This window comes from Lonchura striata, chromosome 8, assembly GCF_050655825.1.
Source record: "Lonchura striata isolate lonStrDom1 chromosome 8, ASM5065582v1, whole genome shotgun sequence".
Taxonomy (NCBI): domain Eukaryota; kingdom Metazoa; phylum Chordata; class Aves; order Passeriformes; family Estrildidae; genus Lonchura; species Lonchura striata.
Genome location: NC_140710.1, coordinates 19,380,155 through 19,401,640, shown reverse-complemented (window position 1 = coordinate 19,401,640; position 21,486 = coordinate 19,380,155). Strand labels below are relative to the sequence as shown.

The window sequence follows — 21,486 nt, the reverse complement described above, 5'->3', positions numbered from 1 at the left end:
TTTCTGGCACTCTGCCCTGATTGACTGACATGTAAAAACTGGCATCTGTTTAATAGAACAGTTTGCAGTTCACATCACAGAACTTCACAGCTGTGACATGCCCAGCCATAGGGAACCTCCAACTAAAGCACTGTTTTTCACAAGTCCTAGCAAATGGGGAAAAGCTGAGCCTAATAACAACCCTGACACATGGCCCTAGAAAGTCATACCTCAGATGATGATGCACAGGGGCCTTACTCTTTCTACCCTGCTCTGGTCCTTTTCACATGATAAAGTTTCTGCACATCTGCAATTCAGTAATTTTCTCAATGGGAATGTTTCACAATTTTTTCTCTTTATGAAACTGAAATACAAGCCTATGAGTATTTTCTATATAGAAGAACAGTTTAACTGAGTTTATGTACAAAGGGGTTGTTTTCTGATGTCTCATATGCATTTCTACCTTGTACAAATTTACACAACAGAGCTCAGTATTAATGGCAATATCAACAATGTAGCAAATCTCCCTGAGGTCATTACACAGTAATTCACACTTCTCCAGGACTGGAAAAATATTGATGAACATTCCTATCTGGAATTAATAGAGGAACAGCTTCTATTTGGGTTCAGTGCATCACTTTAGTAAATGAAACATACATATTTATTAAGTACTTATAAAATATATTTTTTTCCTGTAACAAGTGACAGGGCAATGAGCCTTCAGAGAGACTTCAAAGATTTCTTTTTTGAGTGTAAATCCAAACTTCCTACTGCCAAGTCAATTGCAAAACTCTGGCACACAAAATTGGAACTTCTAGGATGTAAGTTTCACTCTTCATGATGCTAGAATAAAGTATCATCATTTTAAAGTTTTTACCAGTACTTTTAATAGTATATTGAAATTTTAAATGGTGCTTGCTTGTTAATAAATAACTTAGCAACACCATATTCTTGAAAAGACAGGTCTTGCCTGCTTCTTTAAAAGAACATGACAATACTGTTTTTTACCCAGGAACTGAGAAGAAAGGCAGTACTTAGTTGGTTTGTAAAACAGAAGTATTGCCTATTTCTCCTGCCTTCCTACTTTCTCCCCTTCACAGAAAAAAAAAAGAACTTTCAATTTTAACATCATAAGGGGACTGTCGTAATTGTAAGAACTCTAAAAGGGAAGTATTTTTCCTCCACTTGTTTCTTCAATATTCAGACTTTGTATCTAATGACTATTTGCAAATGTTTTATATTTAGTAGGTCCATTGAAACAGTATACAATTTTATGCATAAATATAGTGAAAAAACTGTATTATAAGTTGTGGACAGTGAAATAAGAACTCAGTACAGCATTCCCAATTTGAATTTAGAAATTCATTATTTATTTGATAGTACTTAAGTAATCTTACCATCAGGCTCAGTAACTTTCCAACACTAAGCAAGAAACAGAATACATACATTTTTGAGGATAAGCTAAAGCATGGTTTATAAATTCCTTTAACTCTAAAAATGTATTAATTAATGCTATAACAAAACTGTTTTAGGTGGAACACTTGGCAATGGTATGGGTAACTAATTGTTGGTTTTTGCTTTCAATTCAGAATTGCTGTGTAGCCTCTCAAAGAAATGACTAGCAGGGTAGCAGGGGCCCTCTCCCATCCTTCAGTATCACCACCACCACCTCTACTTTTTGTCTCCTCTTTTTAGCTTCAGAAAAAGAGTTTTGTCAAATAGCACCAAGAAACAGCTTGTCTCCATGAAGACCACTGAAAAAACAAGACTGGTAACATTTTGAAACTGTGGGTAAGAGGAAATTTCAAAACAAAATCACTATTTTTTCCTTGCAGTGCTTTAGTAGAAAATTGAAAAGCTACTATTATTTAACAGGCAGTAACAATTCATGCCAAACTGTAGTAAGTCTTTGTAGGTGTGCATTTCTTGAACCGTGGTAAACAATCATCAACTTGCCCATCTTAACATATATTTTAATGGTTTATTTTGAATAACTGGATTTAAATATTTTATATGGGTTTATGTTTATTTAACATTAATTAATTGCCCTTTTGTAACCCTCAGCATAGTGGACATAGTGGACAGCCAAAATCAGAGTTGTTTGGTTCTGACAATCACACTCTGAGCAACACTTTTATGACTGTTAATGATATTAAACCATAAAAACCCAGAAATCCTGACCACCTGTACAAAGGGGAAAAACACGTGCCTGCACTCCATCCATTCCAGTTCCCACATCCATGTCAGCACACATACACTATCTGGCAGGAGGTGGAAGGAATGGGAGCATGAACTTCCAGCACAGCTGGAGGCAGAGACCTGCAACAAGGGAACATTTGTCGAGCATCCTGGCAGCCTGCCAGTACGTAGGTGGCCATCCCAGATCTGCCTAGGGCAGCAAAAAATATTCTGCCAGGGTTGTCACAGCACCTGCCTAAAGCAGGAACTCACTGAATTTATGTGAACTAGGAAAGGAGGGGGGAGCAAGGGAAGGGCACCCTTACATGGGTATGTAATTAACTGATGCTTTCAGTGTTGCTTACAGGAAGTACAAAAGTATTCAAACACAGGCTTTCCAAAAACTGGCTCACTCTGAAGATGCTAAATGTTTTGTGATTCTTGAATTTTATTTCTAAACTGTTTTATCATCGAAAAACTGTCACAGGGACCATTTGTTTGTGTCTGTATACCCAGACACAAACAAGTAGCCTGCGAGAAACAAGGTGGGGGAAATATAAGGAAAGACTTCCCTACCCTTCAGGTCATCTTCCTGAATGGTTTTCAATACGCAAATAGAAATGAAAAAAGAAATTGCATGACTAAGACAATAGTTTGGGTGTAGCCTTTCATCCATAGGAGTGGGGAGGAGGTTGCTAACCAAAAAAACCAAAGTAAAAACTCAAACCCAGATACTTTAAATACATGTATCCACTCACCTGATTAACATGTGGAGTAATCACACAGTCCTCCTTTAGTTGCTCAAGATGGCTGATAAGAAAATTGCTTACGCCAATTGATTTACACAAACCTAAAGAAAAACAGAACAAGAAAAAAAACTTTTGGACAATCTTAACTACTTGGGTAAATGATTTGAAAAATATCACTTTCAAGAGACAAAATTATTTTTCACATGATTTCTAAAGAGCAAAATACCACAAAGGAACACAGAAAAATGGCACTGAAATCTAGTTTGACAGTGTTATCTGAAAGCGTGGATCTGTCACAGTCATGTTAGGAAATCATTTTATAATCTAAACATACTGGAAACTCCCCAGCGTATAAGAACTCCAGGCTAAATTCTGGGAAAGGCTAATGTAGTATAAGCAAAGAACAATTGGACTCCACCAGAATGAAAAGAAGGAAATGGTGTTCCAAGCAGCTTGCCAAAACTAAAGGAAAGTGGAACATTTGCTGAAGACTAATAAGGTGTGAGCAATACAACCCAAGGACATGCAGCTCAAATGAACCATCTCATACTGCCTATCTTCTATTAGATCATTACAAGATGTTACATGAAACTCAGTGTAAAATCTCCAAGTTAATAAGCAGAGCCTAGCAAGAACCACAAAGATTAATGCAGCTGGATTTCTCAGCTCCTGTTGACAAGCAAATGAAGTCAAATGGGACCTAGGTGATATGAAGGCTATTTTTTAAACAAACCTTAAGTGTGCACGCATGTGTACAAATTAAGAGCTCACAGGCCAGAAATCAGATGTCTTCCTTCAAACCTCAGATATGATAAAAGCCAACTCCCAGTCCTGGCCTGCCACCACCCCTCTGGGATAGTTTGGTCCTTCTACTTTGCTAAGCACAGCTGGCAAGGAAGGCAGCTAGGCCTAGGTTAGAAGGGGTCTCTTTAGACTCTGCGCTCTGTGGACCACGGCTCAGGCTAATTTCTTCAGTATGTGAACTTTGTTTGCATTGACTTAAGCTGCATTTCAGTTTGTAATGCTACAGTCTGTCTCTGGGTGTGAACACAGAAGTCTGATCACTGTTGTTAATCCAGTATTTATTTGAGCAGACTCATTCTATAAAATGCATAGACAGGTGTGCATCTATATACAACAAAAGAAATTACATTTTTCTAGTCCTTTGTGAAATTATGTAAGTGAAGTTGCAGCTTACTGCTAATTTGTGTAAACAGATTTAGAGTCCTTAAAAAAAATAAAATCAGCCTTTACACATTTTAGCAGCATAAGCTAAAGCATAAGCTGTAGCAAAAAAACCTGCACACATACTATCACTTTTTGATGTGTTTCTTTCATGGAATACCAAAAGAAGAAATTATACACTAACAACTAAAATTCCAGATGCCTTCCCCTTACAGAAATTATCATTGTTCAAGATATATAACATAATTAGGTTAAAACCAGGACTACAGTGATTTACATAATTTGTATGTAATCTGCCAGAAGGAGCAAAAGCCGAGCTTTTGACAAACAACCATTGAGTGTCAACACTAATAAATCATTATGCCACAGCAGTCAGAAAAACACTGATTTAACACAACGGTGAACCAAAATATTATACACTATTGTTGAAAGCTAAGGAGTTACAAAAAACAGGCCATTATTGCCCTTGAAGAATAAAGCTTTCATTTCAGATTGAAATAAAACAAAATTCAGTCACAGACATGAAATAGTACATTTCCACAAAAAGCTTCAATTTTTTCCCCCTTCTGTATACTCTAAGATGTTTTGCTTCTAGCATATTTCTCACAGGAGACTTTGAAGTCTGTTCCATGGTGTTAAGATTTCCCATCAAGAAATTTCAGGTCATTTATGTTTTGCATTAGAAGTCATCTGAGTCATTCCTACTAAAATCAGAATTATATCATTCATGTGTTCAGAGTGATGTCCCACAGAGAAAGCTTAATTCAAAACTACGAAGAAAGTAAACATTCTCCCAGAAAACAGAGAAATAATTAGAATTTTGATGTTTTTATAAAACCAGTATTTTCTTAAGGGATTTTTTTTTAAGGGAATACACTTAAAACATTTCAGTTTATTAAATACACATACATGTTTGGGTGAAGTTAGAACCCTCCATTTCAACTCCATTGCTTTGGTGTTAGTTACAGTTTGACTATATGACACTTAGTGTTTTGATTTTTGCATTAAATTACAATATAAAATACAAAAAGTGATTAAACAATTGCTCAGTCTAACAGTATTAAAAATCTTATTTCAATGCATGATGGAAACATGAATTCAAAACACTGGAAAATAGAGCTTAAATATGAACAATCAGTCAATTCTCTATTCTAGAGAATTGCTTCCATTTGCCTGATGGAAGATTAACACAGTTGCTCTGCATTGTCCAAATCTCAGAAAGACTGACTTTAAGAAGAGGATTATGCAGAATTATTTCCACATTTACATGTTCTGGATTAATTCATAAGAATGAAGATTTAAGAAAAGATGGATAAGAAACAGAAGGTCTGGTTATCTCCTGGGCCTTATCTGACAGATTTACACTTGTGACTATGTCTATCAAACAAGATCCCTTAAATTATATCAACAGCAGAAATAAACAACCTGCATATAGAGAAACTAGTGAAAAATGGTCCTGACTCACTGCCTTGAAATAACCTGGGAGATGCAGGGGACACATTTCCTTGTATTTCCTTTCTCATGGAGCACCAACAGAGGTAAGTTCCCCAGAGCTCCTGCCATGGGTCTCAAAAACACCAGAATGCTCTTGAAAATGGGGGCAGACACCCCCCCCGCCTCATCCCCCCCAATTTAATGCCTGTTTAGAATGCTTAAAAATCTCATTTCAGACAATTCAGCCACAATACATGTTGTTAGAGCTGTTGTGATTGCAGGTGGTTTTGAAGTCTATACTTCTTTTTAACTTAACCATTTGAACTAGTCCTGAAGTTCATGTTTCCTGAGATAAAAGTTTGCAATATATTAGCTATAATCCCTCTAGAAAGTAGTCTTAAAATATACATTTTTACTGTGGTATTTACAAGCTTACAGAGCTTTGACTCAGGGAGAGAAAGCACCCTCCTTATCTGCTTGAGGAAATGATTGGTCTGGCCCCTATGAAACAGATTTTGAGAAAGTGCCAGGTGCAATAAACAAAGAGTTTGCAATCCCCCATTAGCTCCCAAAGGCTCCTGTTATATCTTCTGAGGTTTTGTTCTATTCCTTGCGACTCTGACTTCACAGGCTCAAAGAAAAACGTAGGAACACTGGTTCCTTTATGCATGCTAAAAACTGACTGACCACAATGCTGGAACACAAACTTTCATCCAGCTTTGAAAACCTATCATGAAACTCTGCAAGACACATCAGAAAACATATGGGCAAAATAACAGTTGATTATAATGGGGGAAAAAGTAAGGATCTTTTTTATTCTCCACAAAAAAATCTTGGCCCACAGCACATTGGTAATTTCACCACGCTGTATTTCTCCCAGCTACGGTGAAGCACTATATCATGCTAATGGATTGGTTTGCAATATAGTTGAGTATTAAGCTTAATGTATTTTGTATTGCAATTTAGAGAATGATTGGGTATTTTTATCTTTACTCCACATAATACCAAGTTATACAAAGTTTGATGGGCACTGTTAGTCTTGCAGCAGAAAAGCATAAATAGGCTGTCTTGGCACCACAACACTGTTTTAGTACAATAGTGAGCCTTATCTTTCTCCAGCACTACTACAGACTTTTATCAAACTCCTAAATACCCTCCAGAATATTAAATGTACAAAGTTCAGATCAAAAAGATTTTGTAAATTACAAGACTGGATACCAGGTTTTTGGAGCCCATTTTCCTCCCCCTCCCTGCTGCTCTACATGAGTCAGAGCAAGGGAGAATTCCCACGTTGAGTGAACAGTGCCCATTTTGTTATATCTTCTATTCAGGCTACAGAATAAAAACACAAATGGATCTTCTTTTCACAAGAGGTCAACTGCAGTCACTGTATCTTTATTAAAAAAGGTTGCACAGGTTGGAAAGGTCCACATTCTCTCTGATATGCACACTGGGTGTAAATTGCACTACTCATAGAAACCCTACAAGATTTCGTTTCAGCATAACTTGCTGTATCAAAGCTGTAGGCTTAGTGTGCCCCATATGCAGACTGAAAGGCATAAATAAAGACTTGATATACCTTGATAAATAAATAAATAAAGCAGACTACTTTTAGACAGACTCAATGAGTCTGAAGTTACTTCTAAATCTATGAAATAACATCTTCCCACAGCATGGGCTGAAACACACAGACATCAGAAGGTTATGTGCCCCTCCCTGAGACACACAGGAAGACTGTGGCAAAACTGCAAATAAAATACACAAATCATATTTCCTCCTCCAAAGGATTTCTTTTTAACCTATTCATTGTCATAGTACAGGTGCTTGTCTGCAATTCTGTGACCACCACCTGCTACATGTCACCTGTGAACCATGATAAACCATGAGGACAACAGGAGAGCAGGCACGAGTAAAGGCCAACTGTTCTGGACTGAAAAGTCATTTCCAGCTCTGTTCCTGACTCAAGTCCAACTCTGTTCCTGACTGAAAACTCATTACAAGCAGTCAGTTTCCACAACTGTTAAATGGCTAACTAAACAGCTTCATGCAGCATAGTACTGGCTTCATGCACATTGTCTCTGACCCTGGCTGCTCATTCTAACTACTTCAGTGCAATGTTACTTTAGTTATGTTGACATATTTTTATCCTTACAGTTGACATTATAGACCAGAGAAAATAACCCAATCCACTGCATGGAAAAAAAAATCATTCCCACCATACCTGTATTCAATAATGCTACCACATACTGTGACGTGAAAGTGTGATCGAAATTATCAGCAACTCAGCTACATGTCTAGAGCCTAATAGAATATGTACCCCTGAAAGTAGCACTTTGGAGGTATTACAGAAGCACATAGGTAAGATTCTAAATAGTTTGTTCTCTCTATAACTATGATGGCATGGTTTCCTGAACTGAAATACTTTTTAGACTTCTGTATCAGAGAAGAAAATTATGCCCAAGTGGTATGAATAACAGCAACCTAACTGATGTTAATACTGATTAAAAATAGTTAAGAATCTAAGGCTTTTCTTCAACATATGCAAAACAGATAAATTATTCCTTTTCCACAATCACATACACTATCTATTGAGAAAAAAAGTTATTCTGGACAAGGATTTCCTTTGAAAGATATTCCAACATTGCCTTCTTCACAAGAGTTCTTGCATTAACACTGGGACCTCTTGGCACATCTGTAAGGGAACACAACTCTGAATATTTGCTCTAAATATTTTTGCTTAGCTTGCTTATTTACAGTTTTGACAAAGAGGATCCACTTGCTAGCAGAAAAGGCATAAACCATACACTACGGTAAGTCATGAAACAAAGTCTTCTGAAGGTTTATTTTTACTCTTAGAATTACCCATTAAGTCCTTGACATTAAGAAAGAAAAATGAGCAAAACATGAGCACAGATGTTAATGCAAGTTTAGATTCATTCTCACTTTTCCATCTGCATAAAAAGAACTTCTTCTATGGTAATTTCTTATTTTTAAATAAGATAATAAAATTATGAAAGTTTCTTTATGATCTTTAACATACATATGTGCAACATTTTTTTTACGTGTCTTTATTGCTATCTTATCTGATGAAGAGGGTGTGATGCAAAAGTAAAATCCTCCTCCACCTGCAACCACCTCCCCATGAAAGCACATCTCTGAATTGTGCTTCTCATAATAATAACCCACAAGACATCCGTATCTTTGCAGACAGAACATTATCAACGTGAAAAAGAACTGTTTCTAGGCAAATAAGTTACTTGCTTTTGCTTATTAAAATTTCAGTGCAGCTTATGAACACACATTCACATATGACTTCTACCACCATAAACACATTTGAGGCAAAAGTTTTCTGAAGCTGTAACACATCAGTTTTGAATTGTCCAGTGTTCATCACATAGACTTAAAGTAGAATATGTCACCTAGCAAAGGATGTGCTAGAAATTTGTGCCATCTGCACAAAAACTGTATTTGGCTCACTGAACTTTTTTCCCTCCTACTTTTAAGAACAGATAGAAAATGGAAGAAGAAAATATGATGACTGCACTGGTCTACACCCAGCAATGAAGATGGTAAGAATATTAAGGTTTACTAGATCTCCTCTCACTTGGAATTTAAAAAAACCCAACTTTTTTCCAAGAAAAAAGTTACGTGGCTTTACTATTGAGCTAAACAATTTCTGTTACTTTATGAGATTCTCTTCAAACCACACACATAATCATAACAAAAACATATATCAAGACACATCAAGGAATTTCTGATCCAAGTAAGAATATTTCATGTCAGCATAAGCTGCACTGCTAAACATTAAAAAGATAAGCAAACCATTTTAGTAAAATGGCAGTGAGTTCTAGTGGGATCTGAACCCACAACCACTACAGTGCTACTCTTGCCAACTTCAGGCAAAAGCCCTGGCTGGAAGCCCTCGTTCTTCCCAGCAGTTTTAGACAGAGGGACGAGTAATGATACACATGTGTGTATGAAAAGCTTGCTGAGATGATGGGCTAGCCACAATGCCAAAATCAAGGTCATCAGAGACACTGCTTATGGAAAGAGTCACTTTGCTAGGAACTGCCCAATTACCAGTGAGCACATGCAGTGACTATTCCCCATGTCAGTTTTCCATCCCGCTTTCATCTGCCAGCCAACAAATGCCTATACAGGAATGTTGCAGCTGTCAAGGGAATATATTACTCAATGTATGTATCTTGGAATGGATTCTGTAGGCAGCCTGTTCTGAGGTACTGGAGAAGATAATTCCACAAAAGGACAATTTTGAGACCACAAGAATTTAAACCATAGCCTTGATATTACAAGTATTCTAGTTGATTTCAGCTGTTACAACAGAAATAACCAGTTATTATGCACAAATGTCTCACTGACCAAGTTTTAGAATTTTTTTCCTCTCTTTTCCCTCAGCAGTGTTTATCCCATAACTATTTAAAGGAAAACACATATGTAGGCTATTGAACAAAGACACAGGCCTAGAATTCTCTGCCTCTCAGCACTGCAGCACAGATAGTCTTCTCTGATTGTGACCTGAGTCATCAGGCTCCTGTGAAACAGCTCCAATCAAACTGCAGCAGATTAACAAGTCAGAGAAGATAAAAATAATAATAATAAAAGAATTTAACAGCTTTCAAATAACTAATTATCAAAACTATGTTTTCCTGAGCTAGCAGAAGTCAGTTTAGCAATAAGATCTTTTCTGCCATGAATAGAGAGCTATCAATTTGGTCTATCAGAAGTCACACAGGATTTTTTAATGGCAGTTTTTAGTGTAGATAAACACTATCCTAAATTCCATTCCAAATCCTTGATTTTATAGTTTCAGGTACCCACAAAAATTCTTCAATTTCAATTTCAACATTTATTCTTAACGCTCAACATTAAGAAGTTGCAATGGCTTATCAGTAGAAGCTCTACATGAGGTTGTTCATTAAAAAAATCTTCTGGTCACTGGGGCTGAATACCAAGACCAGGTGCAGAATTCTTTTCTGCAGAATTCTGATCCCCAAGTTACAGAGCTACTGTATAAGTTGGCAAAATTCCCTCTGGAAGCAAGGTCAGGCCTAAATGCATGCAAATCCCAGGTCTGAAGACATGGAAGACACAGACTGTAAGACAAAACAGAAATCTCTGAACAGAATTCTTTCTTAAATCAACACGTGAAGGTATTATGAATAAAGCAGTGATATAATTCATCACTATGAGAAGGAAACATTCTAATACTTTCTGTATGATTTGGGGAAATGTACATAAAATTTGTCTGTTTGGTTCATGGTATGGAATGATACAACTGCTATAGGTTTGGATACCGCCATAAATATCTATCTACCTTTGCTAACCAGAACTCTATCACATTTTTCCCTGGAAAGATAGTAATGAAAACCAACAAATTTAATGACTTGGCTCTGACTATTATAATAGAAATAGTACAAAAACGAACTAAATGTATAATCTTGCCTTTGTAGCAAAGAGAAGGTAGAGGGTATAAATATATAAATTTCAGGTTAAAGAGGGAAAGATGCTAGTAGAACATTTAATGGACTCTAAGAGACTACTGAAGGATTTAGCCAGGAAAAAAGAACAGTATATTTAGTTAAAGACTCTCTAGCTCAGGGGCAAACCAGAAAGACACAGGACCATGTTCCTGATGCAATTCAGAGCGATTAAAACACCTGAAGAAGGCATAACTTCTAGGGTGTGTTATTTTAACACAGATAATTAATGTAGTATGTCATACTGTTACAGTAAAAGACAACAATGGCTTTATAGAATCTACAGGAGTATTTTTGGGCATGCTCTCATATCTGTCATGGTACCCCTTAGGATTCTGGGAAATTGTTTTTAACATGAAGTGTGATCTTGAGATAGCTGTTCACTTGCCTGAGGCAGTTGAACAGTGGATTCAAGCCCAGGGAAGAGTGCTAAAACATGAAACCTTCTTTCAAGTGTTCCTGAGACTCCAGCCTTGGGGCAGTAAACACATTCCCTTCAGTTTCCAGAGAATGCTGGATCCAAGCAATGCAGCCCAAAACTTCAGTATGGAGAGCAATCAACTGGAGAGGGTAACCAGATCCCCAGAAAACGACTCAGAGTCTCATTTTTAATCTTCATAATTCCAGTTTACATCGTATCAGGACAAAAGAGTATTTCACAAAATGCTAACCTCAAATCCCTTTTGATGAAATACAGAAACAGTCATAAACCAGAGAGGGGATTATTCAGTGATAGCAAAGGATGTCTCTCATCACTTGAAACTACTACTTTCTATTTATGATAATATTCTGATGTTACAGCTCAACTCCACACCGGCATTAGCAGTATGTATAAGAAGCATTATTAAGCAGCTAGGGATTAAGAAACAGTAAATAAAGGTGCTCACACATCTCAATGAAAGCACATCTACCAATTCCACACCGAGTTCATTGGCACCTGCAGCCTTCAAATAGCCATAAACCTGCAACAATAAATCCTCTAAGCCAGAGTTACTTGTGAGTTTATGAAAATCAGACTCAGCACGAGTTTTGTTTAAATCTTTATGCAAGTTTTCTGCTTCCTAAAATGTTTCTTTAGTAATGCTGAAAAATATTCAGATTTTTTGAAATTTGTTGCACAAAGTCTGGGGACATGGTCTTATAAATTAGTGCACACTAACCTAGACTGGGCCCAGACCCAGAAGCTCTGTTTCTCCACAGGTAACTGGGTGGGAAGACACTTGAGGCCAGAGTCCTGCAAGTCATGTTACAGCAGCCCTGTGTCCCAGCAGCTGTGTGTAGGCTCTCAGATGAACCTGAATGAATCTTTGTAGACATAACTTTAAAAAAATTCTCTCAGAGCTATGACTATAGATGGAGTTGGTATTTTGCTTGTGTCAACTTTTGACCACTGTAACCTATCTAAATGTTAATATAATATTTTTTTTAAAATCTCCATTACAGACTTTTAGTCTTGAGTACTAATAGTTTATTTACTCTCCTTCTAGTGTAACTGATAATGATAATAAATAATTTATAATTTACATTACTTTAAAATAATGTTTCCTTTCCCAGGTAGGTGGAATTTTGCAGAATAAATACTAACCTGGATTTAAATTGAAGAATGAGATTTATAAATACCTGCATTCAAACTATCTGTGAATACAAAGAAGTGATTAAATTCTTGTAACTTCAGCCAGATCAAAGACTTAGGTCAATACTGACAACTTTTAACCATCTTGCACAACTCTTGCAGACAGTTCCACAAACCAATTTGCTTTCTACAGAGGACAGTGGATATTGCCTTTCCACTTTCAGATGCTTTTCAGGATGGACACAGCTAGCTACTAAACCCACTACCGGGTTGAATAATTTCAATATTACCTTTGTGAATTGACTGCAGAAGCAAATTATTTGTTTAAAATATCAATCTTTGAATATGAAACAGTTTATGTTTTTTTTCCAGAATAAACATTAAAAACAAAAAAACCAAAAAACCCCAGAATTCCAAACACAAACCACTGACTACCTGAACTAATGTCAAGTTCAGAGAAGACAAAGAACTCCCTCATTCATAAGAACTTTTAATTTCTTCCCTTAATCAATAAAGATTTTATTATTTCCCTCCAGTAAGGATTTTGATCAAATCCTACATTCAGTTCAAACCATGTTGCTCACATAACACATAGCAAGTCACAAAGATATGCAGCAAGTGTTTAATCTTCAGTGGAAAATCTAGTGGTTAACCATGCAAACAAATTATTTAACTTTTTGCTCAGGAATCATTGCATTTCCAACTCTAGAGTGGTTAACATCTGCGTGGCATTTCAGGAACACATAGTTATGGTCAGGACATCCAGAGTCTGTATCCCCTAAAGCAAAAATGTGGAAGTTAAGGTTCTAAGGCACTTGACTCAACCAGACCATTACATTTTCCTTCCCCTGTAAATGATCTGAGGTAATTTCGACAACCAGAGCTGGAAAATTTATCCTCAGCTAAATGATACATGAGTCTACAGAATGCTTAAATTCAGAAAAAGACTGAAAGTAACAACATGAAAACTGGGGGAAAAAAAAACCTTGAAGAAATGCAACCACAGGAAAAAAAAAAAAATCTAGCATGAGATGTCTTTAAAGAGGCATCATGCACAAGGACAAAGACCAAAAGCTATTTTCCCCTCTGTGAAAACAGCAACAGTATTTCTAGTGACTTTTATTAAAAAGACCACTGAATTGCTCATAGTCTTTTCAGTTAGGAAGATGCAGACAAAGAAAGATCCTGTAAGACAGAAAAGATCACAAAGATGCATGCAAAACCAGAATAAATCCCATAGGACAGAAATAATAAAAGAATATGGAAAATACAACCTGTTTGCAGCAAATTAGGATGGCATATCTAGGCACAAATGGCATGCAGTAACTTAAATACTCATCAGAAAATCCTTCACAGTGGAAAAGATGAAACACATTGTGGAATAATCCATCTTTGGATGTAAGTGTTATTCATGCTTTTAAATACTAGGTCAGTGAAACATTTCTTCTAAAAATCGAATGTTGTCTTACATGGCAGAAAACACTTTTAGCAACATCCCTTAGGCTCAATATAAAAAGAATAAAAGATATATCAAAGATAATTTACTTCTGTGTTTGCAGAGGCACAGCAAATTAAAGGAAGGATTGAAGTGTAAGAGGCTCTGGTAATGACACACAGCCTGTGATTGCTTTTGTACGACTCCCCTGCTACAATCACTATTTCAGTAGCTCTGGGTCAGTGATAAGATTACTTTATCCAAGAAGTCTTCTCCCCTCTTGTGGAACTTCTCTGAAGCTGTAAACAGGGTGGTCCACATAGCCCAAGAAAGGCATGACAAGATCTTCTCTCACATAATTTCTAATAATTCTGCATACTTCAGGAGCAAAATCCTCTTAAATCTACAGGCTACTCTTCCTATAGTTATGGTCATAAACTGTACTTTGCTGTGCACTGAAAATCAAAGTGAATTATCCAAACCTGAGAGAGTAGGTCTGTTTGAAAATCCTTCACAAAAGTTAGTAACAAAGAATCTGCAGTTGAGTATTTGTTCCTCATCTAGACATTTTATTTTGTTTCAAAATAAAAATGCAGTTATAAAATACCACAACATATGATAAATTGGAAAATGGCATCATACAGTTATAAAAAAACCCTAAAGGAGACAAAACTTGCCATGATTTATACTTAAAAAGGAGGTTACTACAAAGATGTTCTGTAGTGCTCAGTGGTGTTCTGTGGTGGCATAGAGATTTCAATGAATCAGTAGATTTCCTCAAAAAAAGTATGCACACCATTATTGATCTCATGGACAGAATCTGACAACGTATTATTTACAAGCAGGACCAAATTCTGTATGCTGCAACTTTCAAAGATATTTTCACAACTTACACATCCAAATTCCACTGAAATATGAGCATGTAGTTAAAATTAAGTTTTTGAATATCTCTCACTGTGAGTTTCCCAATCCCAAAGCACATTATAATTCCTCCTTCTAAGATAGGCTTTGTTATTAGATCACCTTTCTCATAGAGCTCTTCCATCGCTCTCCAGGTTTCAGCCCGGACCTCTCGATTGCTTTTACCTGGAACTTGTGCATCAGGCCAGTGAATCAAATAAAGATCTAAAAAAGAAACAGAACCAGACTGCTTGTTAAAGTGTCCAGAAAATAAATAATCAAATCACATGAGACAGCATTTCCCCTCCAGTAGCCCCTAACACATTATCATCATAATAGTTCCAATCACTACTCAGTGATCATTACTGGATGTAGGCAGTTAGCTGTAATAAATTAATTCTATAACATCACATTAACAGCTAAGGGTAGCAGAACTTGCACATGTTCCACATGCTTAGGTCACTGTAATCAGAATTTCATGGTCACATATGCACTTAATAAACTTTCCACACATAACAAGTCCTATTTAAATCAAAAGGATTTTGGTCACTAGAATTATGAGTGGACTATTACTTACTAAGTGCTGCAAGCCTTCCATTTCATGGAAGATAAATATATTTGACAGTTGTGCAGGTAATTTATACAATCTCAGCAGTGGGTCTGTCTTTTTCCCTTCTAAAGAATACTTCCTCTTCTGAATTTATGTTGGAAACTATAGCACATTCTTTATGAAGATTTTTTGTCTAAGTTTTTTGCCTAAGTTTCATGTCAGCCTTTGTGATTTTTTTAAAAGAAGTTTAAAAAAATAATATTTTAACAGAAAAAAATTATGCTTTACTACATTTTTTGGAATGTTAGCACAATTTCAAACACAATTAAGATTTACTGCTGATGAAATTATCATAGAATCATAGAACCTTTTTGTAACATCAGACCTAAGTCTTCCCTGATACTGCTCCCTGCCACCCCTTGGGTCACTGGACACCAGAGAGAAGGGACCAGTGCTGCCCCTCCACTGCCCCTCGTGAGGAGGCTCTTTGGGTGCTGTCTCCCTGCAAGAGAAGACTGTGCTTCAATTGAAAAAGAAGCACTTCCAACACACATTGAGAAATGCACATGTACTGGACTCAGTTCCAAATCAGACTTCAATTTAAAAATGACAGACCTGTAACTCCTTTACAAGTTTGTAGACATTGCTAGACATTTTGAAGGAGAAATGTAGAGATACTCGGAAAACAATTACATTTGTATTCAAATTGTAACTGCAGATTAAACAGGTAACTACAGGTATCCCAGTCAAACAGGTTTTGGCCTTTGCTGCATATATTAGTCTGATGAAAAACAGGAAAAAAAAACCCAGATGACTGAGATGTGTACCATTTTCTTTGTGTTTTATAATATTCCTTTTCTGGCAGTTCAAATAGTGTTAAGAAATAAAAAAACTGACTTGTTTTCAATGAGAAGAGTGTTTTGTTCTTTGGATACATCAATCCATTCATTTACAGCACTTCTTTGTGAAAATACAGACTTTCTTCTTTGGGAATCATGAAAAACAAGGAGGGAAAAGGAAAAAAAAGCCTTTTATTCACAATTTAAAGACTACACTAACAATTACTGTATCAGTGGGGTGGTATGTTAGCTTTCTCCTTCTAAAAATACAAATTCAACCTTGATTTAAGATGAAAGTGTACCATAAAATTTGTTATAATACACTGGCTCCAATTTTGGTACATCATTGCAACAAGTGCTTTACTTACCTTAAAAATCTAATTAGAACAGCACAGAATTATGTACAGCAAAATACATTAGGGATGTAGCAAGGAAAACATTATTTTGGATGTGTAAAAAAATCCACAAGCTACATTTGCATTTCCTGACATCAATGATCCATTTAAATAAAATTTTAAACCCCTAGACTTTTTAAATACAAGAGCTCAGACAAGCCAATAATCACTCATATATAATCATCTGCAGAGTCTGGGTTTGTATCATATTTAAGGAAAAAGCTGATTGCTCTTTGCCCTTTTATCCATAAAATCTACTTCCAATTCTACATGCAATCTTCCTGATCCCCAATCTATCAATAATTACTTCTTTACTAATTTCTCTGAGAAACGAAGTTGTGTTTATTAAAACTAAATACCAATACATGGTATTGGAATAAATATCAATTCTCTGACTTTTAACAGAAAACTAGTATTGGAATATTGATTAAAGCATTTGGTGAGGTTATGTTCAAAACTCAGGACTACTCACATCCTCTTGCCAATAAAATTTCCACTGATTTATTTTAGACATACACCGAAAGGGTTGGCATTAGGAATTCCCAATATCAAGTGTTCATTTTGCTCTAAAATTATATATGCTACTAGGACTACTTACTGCATACAGACTGACATGTTTGTATTTAAACCTTTTTGCTTGTATAAAGCAAGTGTCATATCTAAGTAGGTGTAAGTTACTGGGATCTCACACCTACCTCCCAGAAAAATGGAAGAATGATATATTTTTAATTGCTGCTTGCCATGTTCTCCAAACCAGACTAATAACTGCTTAACTATGCAAAGAAATGTCATTTAGCAAAAATAATCAAACTTCAGCAGAATTTCACCACCAGTTACTTCTCCAAAAGCCTGACTGTTCAGTTAGACACCACAGTTTGGAAATGCTTACAGAAATAGTTACATCAGGGATTTCCACAGACACAGATGCATTGTACTCTGCTCAGGAAACTGAAACATTCTCCAAAGGAAGACTTTTAAGAGATCTGATAACTGAAAGATCTCTGGCCTCAGACATCCCAAAAAGTGCAACACATTCCCTTTCTCTGTATTAATGTCTGAGGCTTCTGATGCAAACAAGATTAGCTGTTGTCCTTGATTTTAGAAAGGTTTTGTTACCAGGTACACCATCACGATATCATCCTGTTATGTTTCTTTTAAGTTAGGCTTTTTCACTGAAATAAAAATTACTTCACATTCCAAAATATTGGAACTTAGGGCTAGAAAGCATCTCCTGGATCACCAAGTACAGTCTTCCTGACTGCAAGAAGTGTTCATGAATGATGTGGGGCAAAGGTGCCTTATCTCATAGACAAAGAGTAGAACAGTCCTTCTGCCAGTCATGTGTGAAGCACCCAGCACAGCCAGGACCTTCCTTCTACTGCAGCTGTTAGAAAACTTTCCATCATACCTGCAGGCCAATAGAAACAACAACCACCTCACAAACCATGGTCTGTGATTTCATCTTTATTTGTACACACATTCACACCCTACACCCACACACACATTTTCTTTTGCTTAAAATATTTTCCCTCCTGGGGTATTGTGAGAAACAAACACTCTTAAATTCCTTTCAGAGGCAAGAAATTACCTTTAAATCATTGCCTGAAATAGCTTAAGTTCTAGTAATCAAGAAATACATAATTTTATCACTGGAGGCCTTTAAAAACAGACTACATTTTTAATGAGAACGAGGTTGTGCCTTCTAGCATGGGAAAGATTAATCAATTTCTTGAGATGCCTTCCAACAATGTATTTTTTAAAATAATCTTAAATCAAAAAATCCATCTTTATTCACAGTATCAGGAGACACTTGAGAAAGAAGGAAAAATCCTCCAAACATTCACAGTCTGGTTTCATATTTAACAGCTTTAAAAAACATCCTTTGCATACAGTCAGGCTGCAATGGTGCAGCAATGGTGCAGCAGTGAACAGAGGCCTGAAGGTCATTAAATGTCAATGCACAGTGGTGCAGCAAAACTAAAGCTAATACCCGAGCTGCTTTCACACAGACATTTAAAATATAATGGCTTATTGCTTCTTAGTGGTTGCAGCACCTACAATCAACACACTTCCTCTTAACTGAAAAGTACAGGGCCATTTTACACATTTAAAAGCCAACATTATGTTTTTCTGGAAATAAAAGTCTGCAATTCTATGCAAAATCCCTAATACAGTATTATAAAAAAAGTTAAATTTGACTAAAACAAACCTAGTAGTATGAAAAACAAGCCCAGTCTTCTATCAAGCCTATAATCAGAAGTATATTCTGCAAAGTTTCCCAGCTGTCTTAATGATGGGAATCCTATTTTCTTGCTTTTCTCAACAGTCATTTAATGTTGATATATTTTTCTTTCTCACTCAATCCTTTTTGTTTTGTGTTTCCTTCTATTGAACAAGGATCAATGTGAAACAATCTACAAAGTGTTCTGAAGCAATAGAGAGTCTGAATTATGATAACACACTAATTTCATGTGATTCATCTATTACAGTGAAGCTGCTGATAGAGCATTTGTCCAGCTCCAGCTGGGGATTTGTGACAGGCCAGATTTGCCTGAATGGGACAAACTCAGAACTGTCAAAAGGAAAATAAAATTGTTTATGAATTCAGTAACCCACAAATCAGCATTCAAGAAGTTACTTTAGAGGTCGGATCTAAATCCCAAGGAATGTATTCTGCTACTGCCAAACCTGTACAATCTGCTGCCATTCCATATTGGTTTACTGTTACTATTAGTTGAGGATCACATTTAGAAAATGCAAGGAGCAGAGTATCTGTTACAACCACTGCCCACATATAATACAAATTTCCACTATGTCATGGATATATAATCTACCAGTTAAAAAAAAAAATCCTGGAACATTGCTCTCCTAGTACCACTTGTCTGAAAAGTGTTCATTGAAAAGGCTTCATAACAAGTATTCTGCATGGAGTATTTTACATTTTCTCTTAAAAAGCCATGACTGCTTTCAACAGCTCACATTCCATATACTGATAATGCAAAGATTTATTAATTCCTGTTAGATTATTTCTCGGGTTTCTAATTCAATCTTTAGGGATAGACTGGGTAACTCCTAAGGACCCTCCAGAAAATGAACATTAGCTGCACATTAAGCTGCCAGGGCTCCTCTAGCTTTTTCTTTTTGCACACCTCTGAATTACTAACTTTCCCTCCAACATAAAGATCTAACATCACACATATATTATTTAGGATTTTTCAGCTTACTTTATAAACTATGTATATTTATAGAACGTGTAAACCCCCATGTACTTGGTTAATACCAGAATGAAATCAGGGAATTCTGATTTATTCTGTTCACCATTGATTTAGGTCACCACAGCAGATTAAATGGTTCAGGAACAGTTTGTGAATTTTTGACACATCTCCACATCAGTGGAAGAAAGGTGAAGAAGGAGGGAAGATAGCTGAGGGTAATAAGGAACCAAAACAAAAATATAAAAAATGAGGAAAAATCTAGTATGGAGACTAATTGTGTAGGCAGCTGTAACATTCCTAAAATTATCTTAGTAATATGTGCACAAGAAGTTTCAGCTCTGAACACATTTGACAAACAAGTTCTGTTTATGCGATTCTGAGGATTCATTCACATAGTGACAGCATTAGCACATTTCTTACTCTCAGATATTCTTTTTCTTCTTTTAGACATTTCTGCTTAGCAGAAACTCAGTATTTGTGTGAGCATCTACTCCAATCTACTACCTGAGAAAAAAGAACAACTTACAGTACTAGAAGGAATCACTGCAAATGACTTCTTGGAAGTGTGTCAAGCTTTTCTCTCATCAACATTCAGCACCAGTGCCAGAGCAAGCAGAAGAAAAAAGAAAGCAAACAAAATATAACAAGCAGAAAACAGAGAGAAGGAATAATGCTATTTCTCAGTTTAAAGGAGAAAGTCAGGGCTCAAAACCTTGTTTATTAAAGTCTCATTGTAGTGACTTGCATTTGCACAGGACAAACAAAAAGTAATTTTCATTCATTTTGTATTATTCTGTACCTGTGGAGGAAGTTAAGGGATACATTTCCAGAACGAATGGAGCCAAAGATGTGCATGTAAGTATCTCAGTCTTTAACAGATACAGGTTTTCCCCTGTTCACCTTGTAAAATACTCCAGCAGAAAAAGGCAATGAATACAACACACAGCTGCCATTGATATTATACATTATTAATTCAGCAAAATTCACTTCCTCATTGGAGTCTGTTTATTGCTAAAATATGCAAATATCATGTTTATTACAGGTACCTCCACTCCTATGACCTGTTGCTAAGATCTAATTGGCATCATTACCACAACTCTGCCTGTCTAGTAAGGGAGTAACAATATAACATCTTTGACAAGTAGTTTATGATCAGGGTAAATTTACAAATGCAGTGTTAGTTAAGCTTTAATTTTAGTTTTCTAAATTCTTGTATATATTTCCAACATTTTCTCCAAAAAATATTCCATCAAACAGACCAAACCAAAGGCAGTATTCAGAATTTTAAACAGTTGAAAGGCCTACAAAGTAAGTTTTAGAAAGGATCCCCATTCCTTGAGAAAAAGAAAACAGATCACAGAAGAAACGAGGCATCTTTGTCACCCTGTTGCCAATATATTATTGTAAAGTTTATGAATCCTTGTTTTGTAGGTTTTGGATTATTTTAGCAAAATATAAAAACCTGATATAGTTTTTCCTCAAGTCATTTAACAATAAAAAATACCTTTGCAAAACATTTGCAACAAGAAAAAGTTCTGTGTTCCTAATAGTACAAA

At 36.1% G+C, this 21,486-nt stretch overlaps 1 protein-coding gene across 2 annotated transcripts in view; it reads right to left on the bottom strand.

Moving 5' to 3' along the window:
• Positions 1–21,486, bottom strand: part of LOC110477491 (putative oxidoreductase ZK1290.5) — a 53,349-nt gene that overhangs the window by 18,569 nt on the left and 13,294 nt on the right. For both annotated transcript variants that reach the window (XM_085585936.1, XM_021543287.4), the window contains exons 3-4: positions 15,055–15,156; positions 2,916–3,007 (exon numbers count right to left, since the gene is read on the bottom strand). In XM_085585936.1, the coding sequence (XP_085442062.1) occupies positions 2,916–3,007; positions 15,055–15,156 (194 nt within the window). The remainder of the gene's footprint in view (positions 1–2,915; positions 3,008–15,054; positions 15,157–21,486) is intronic.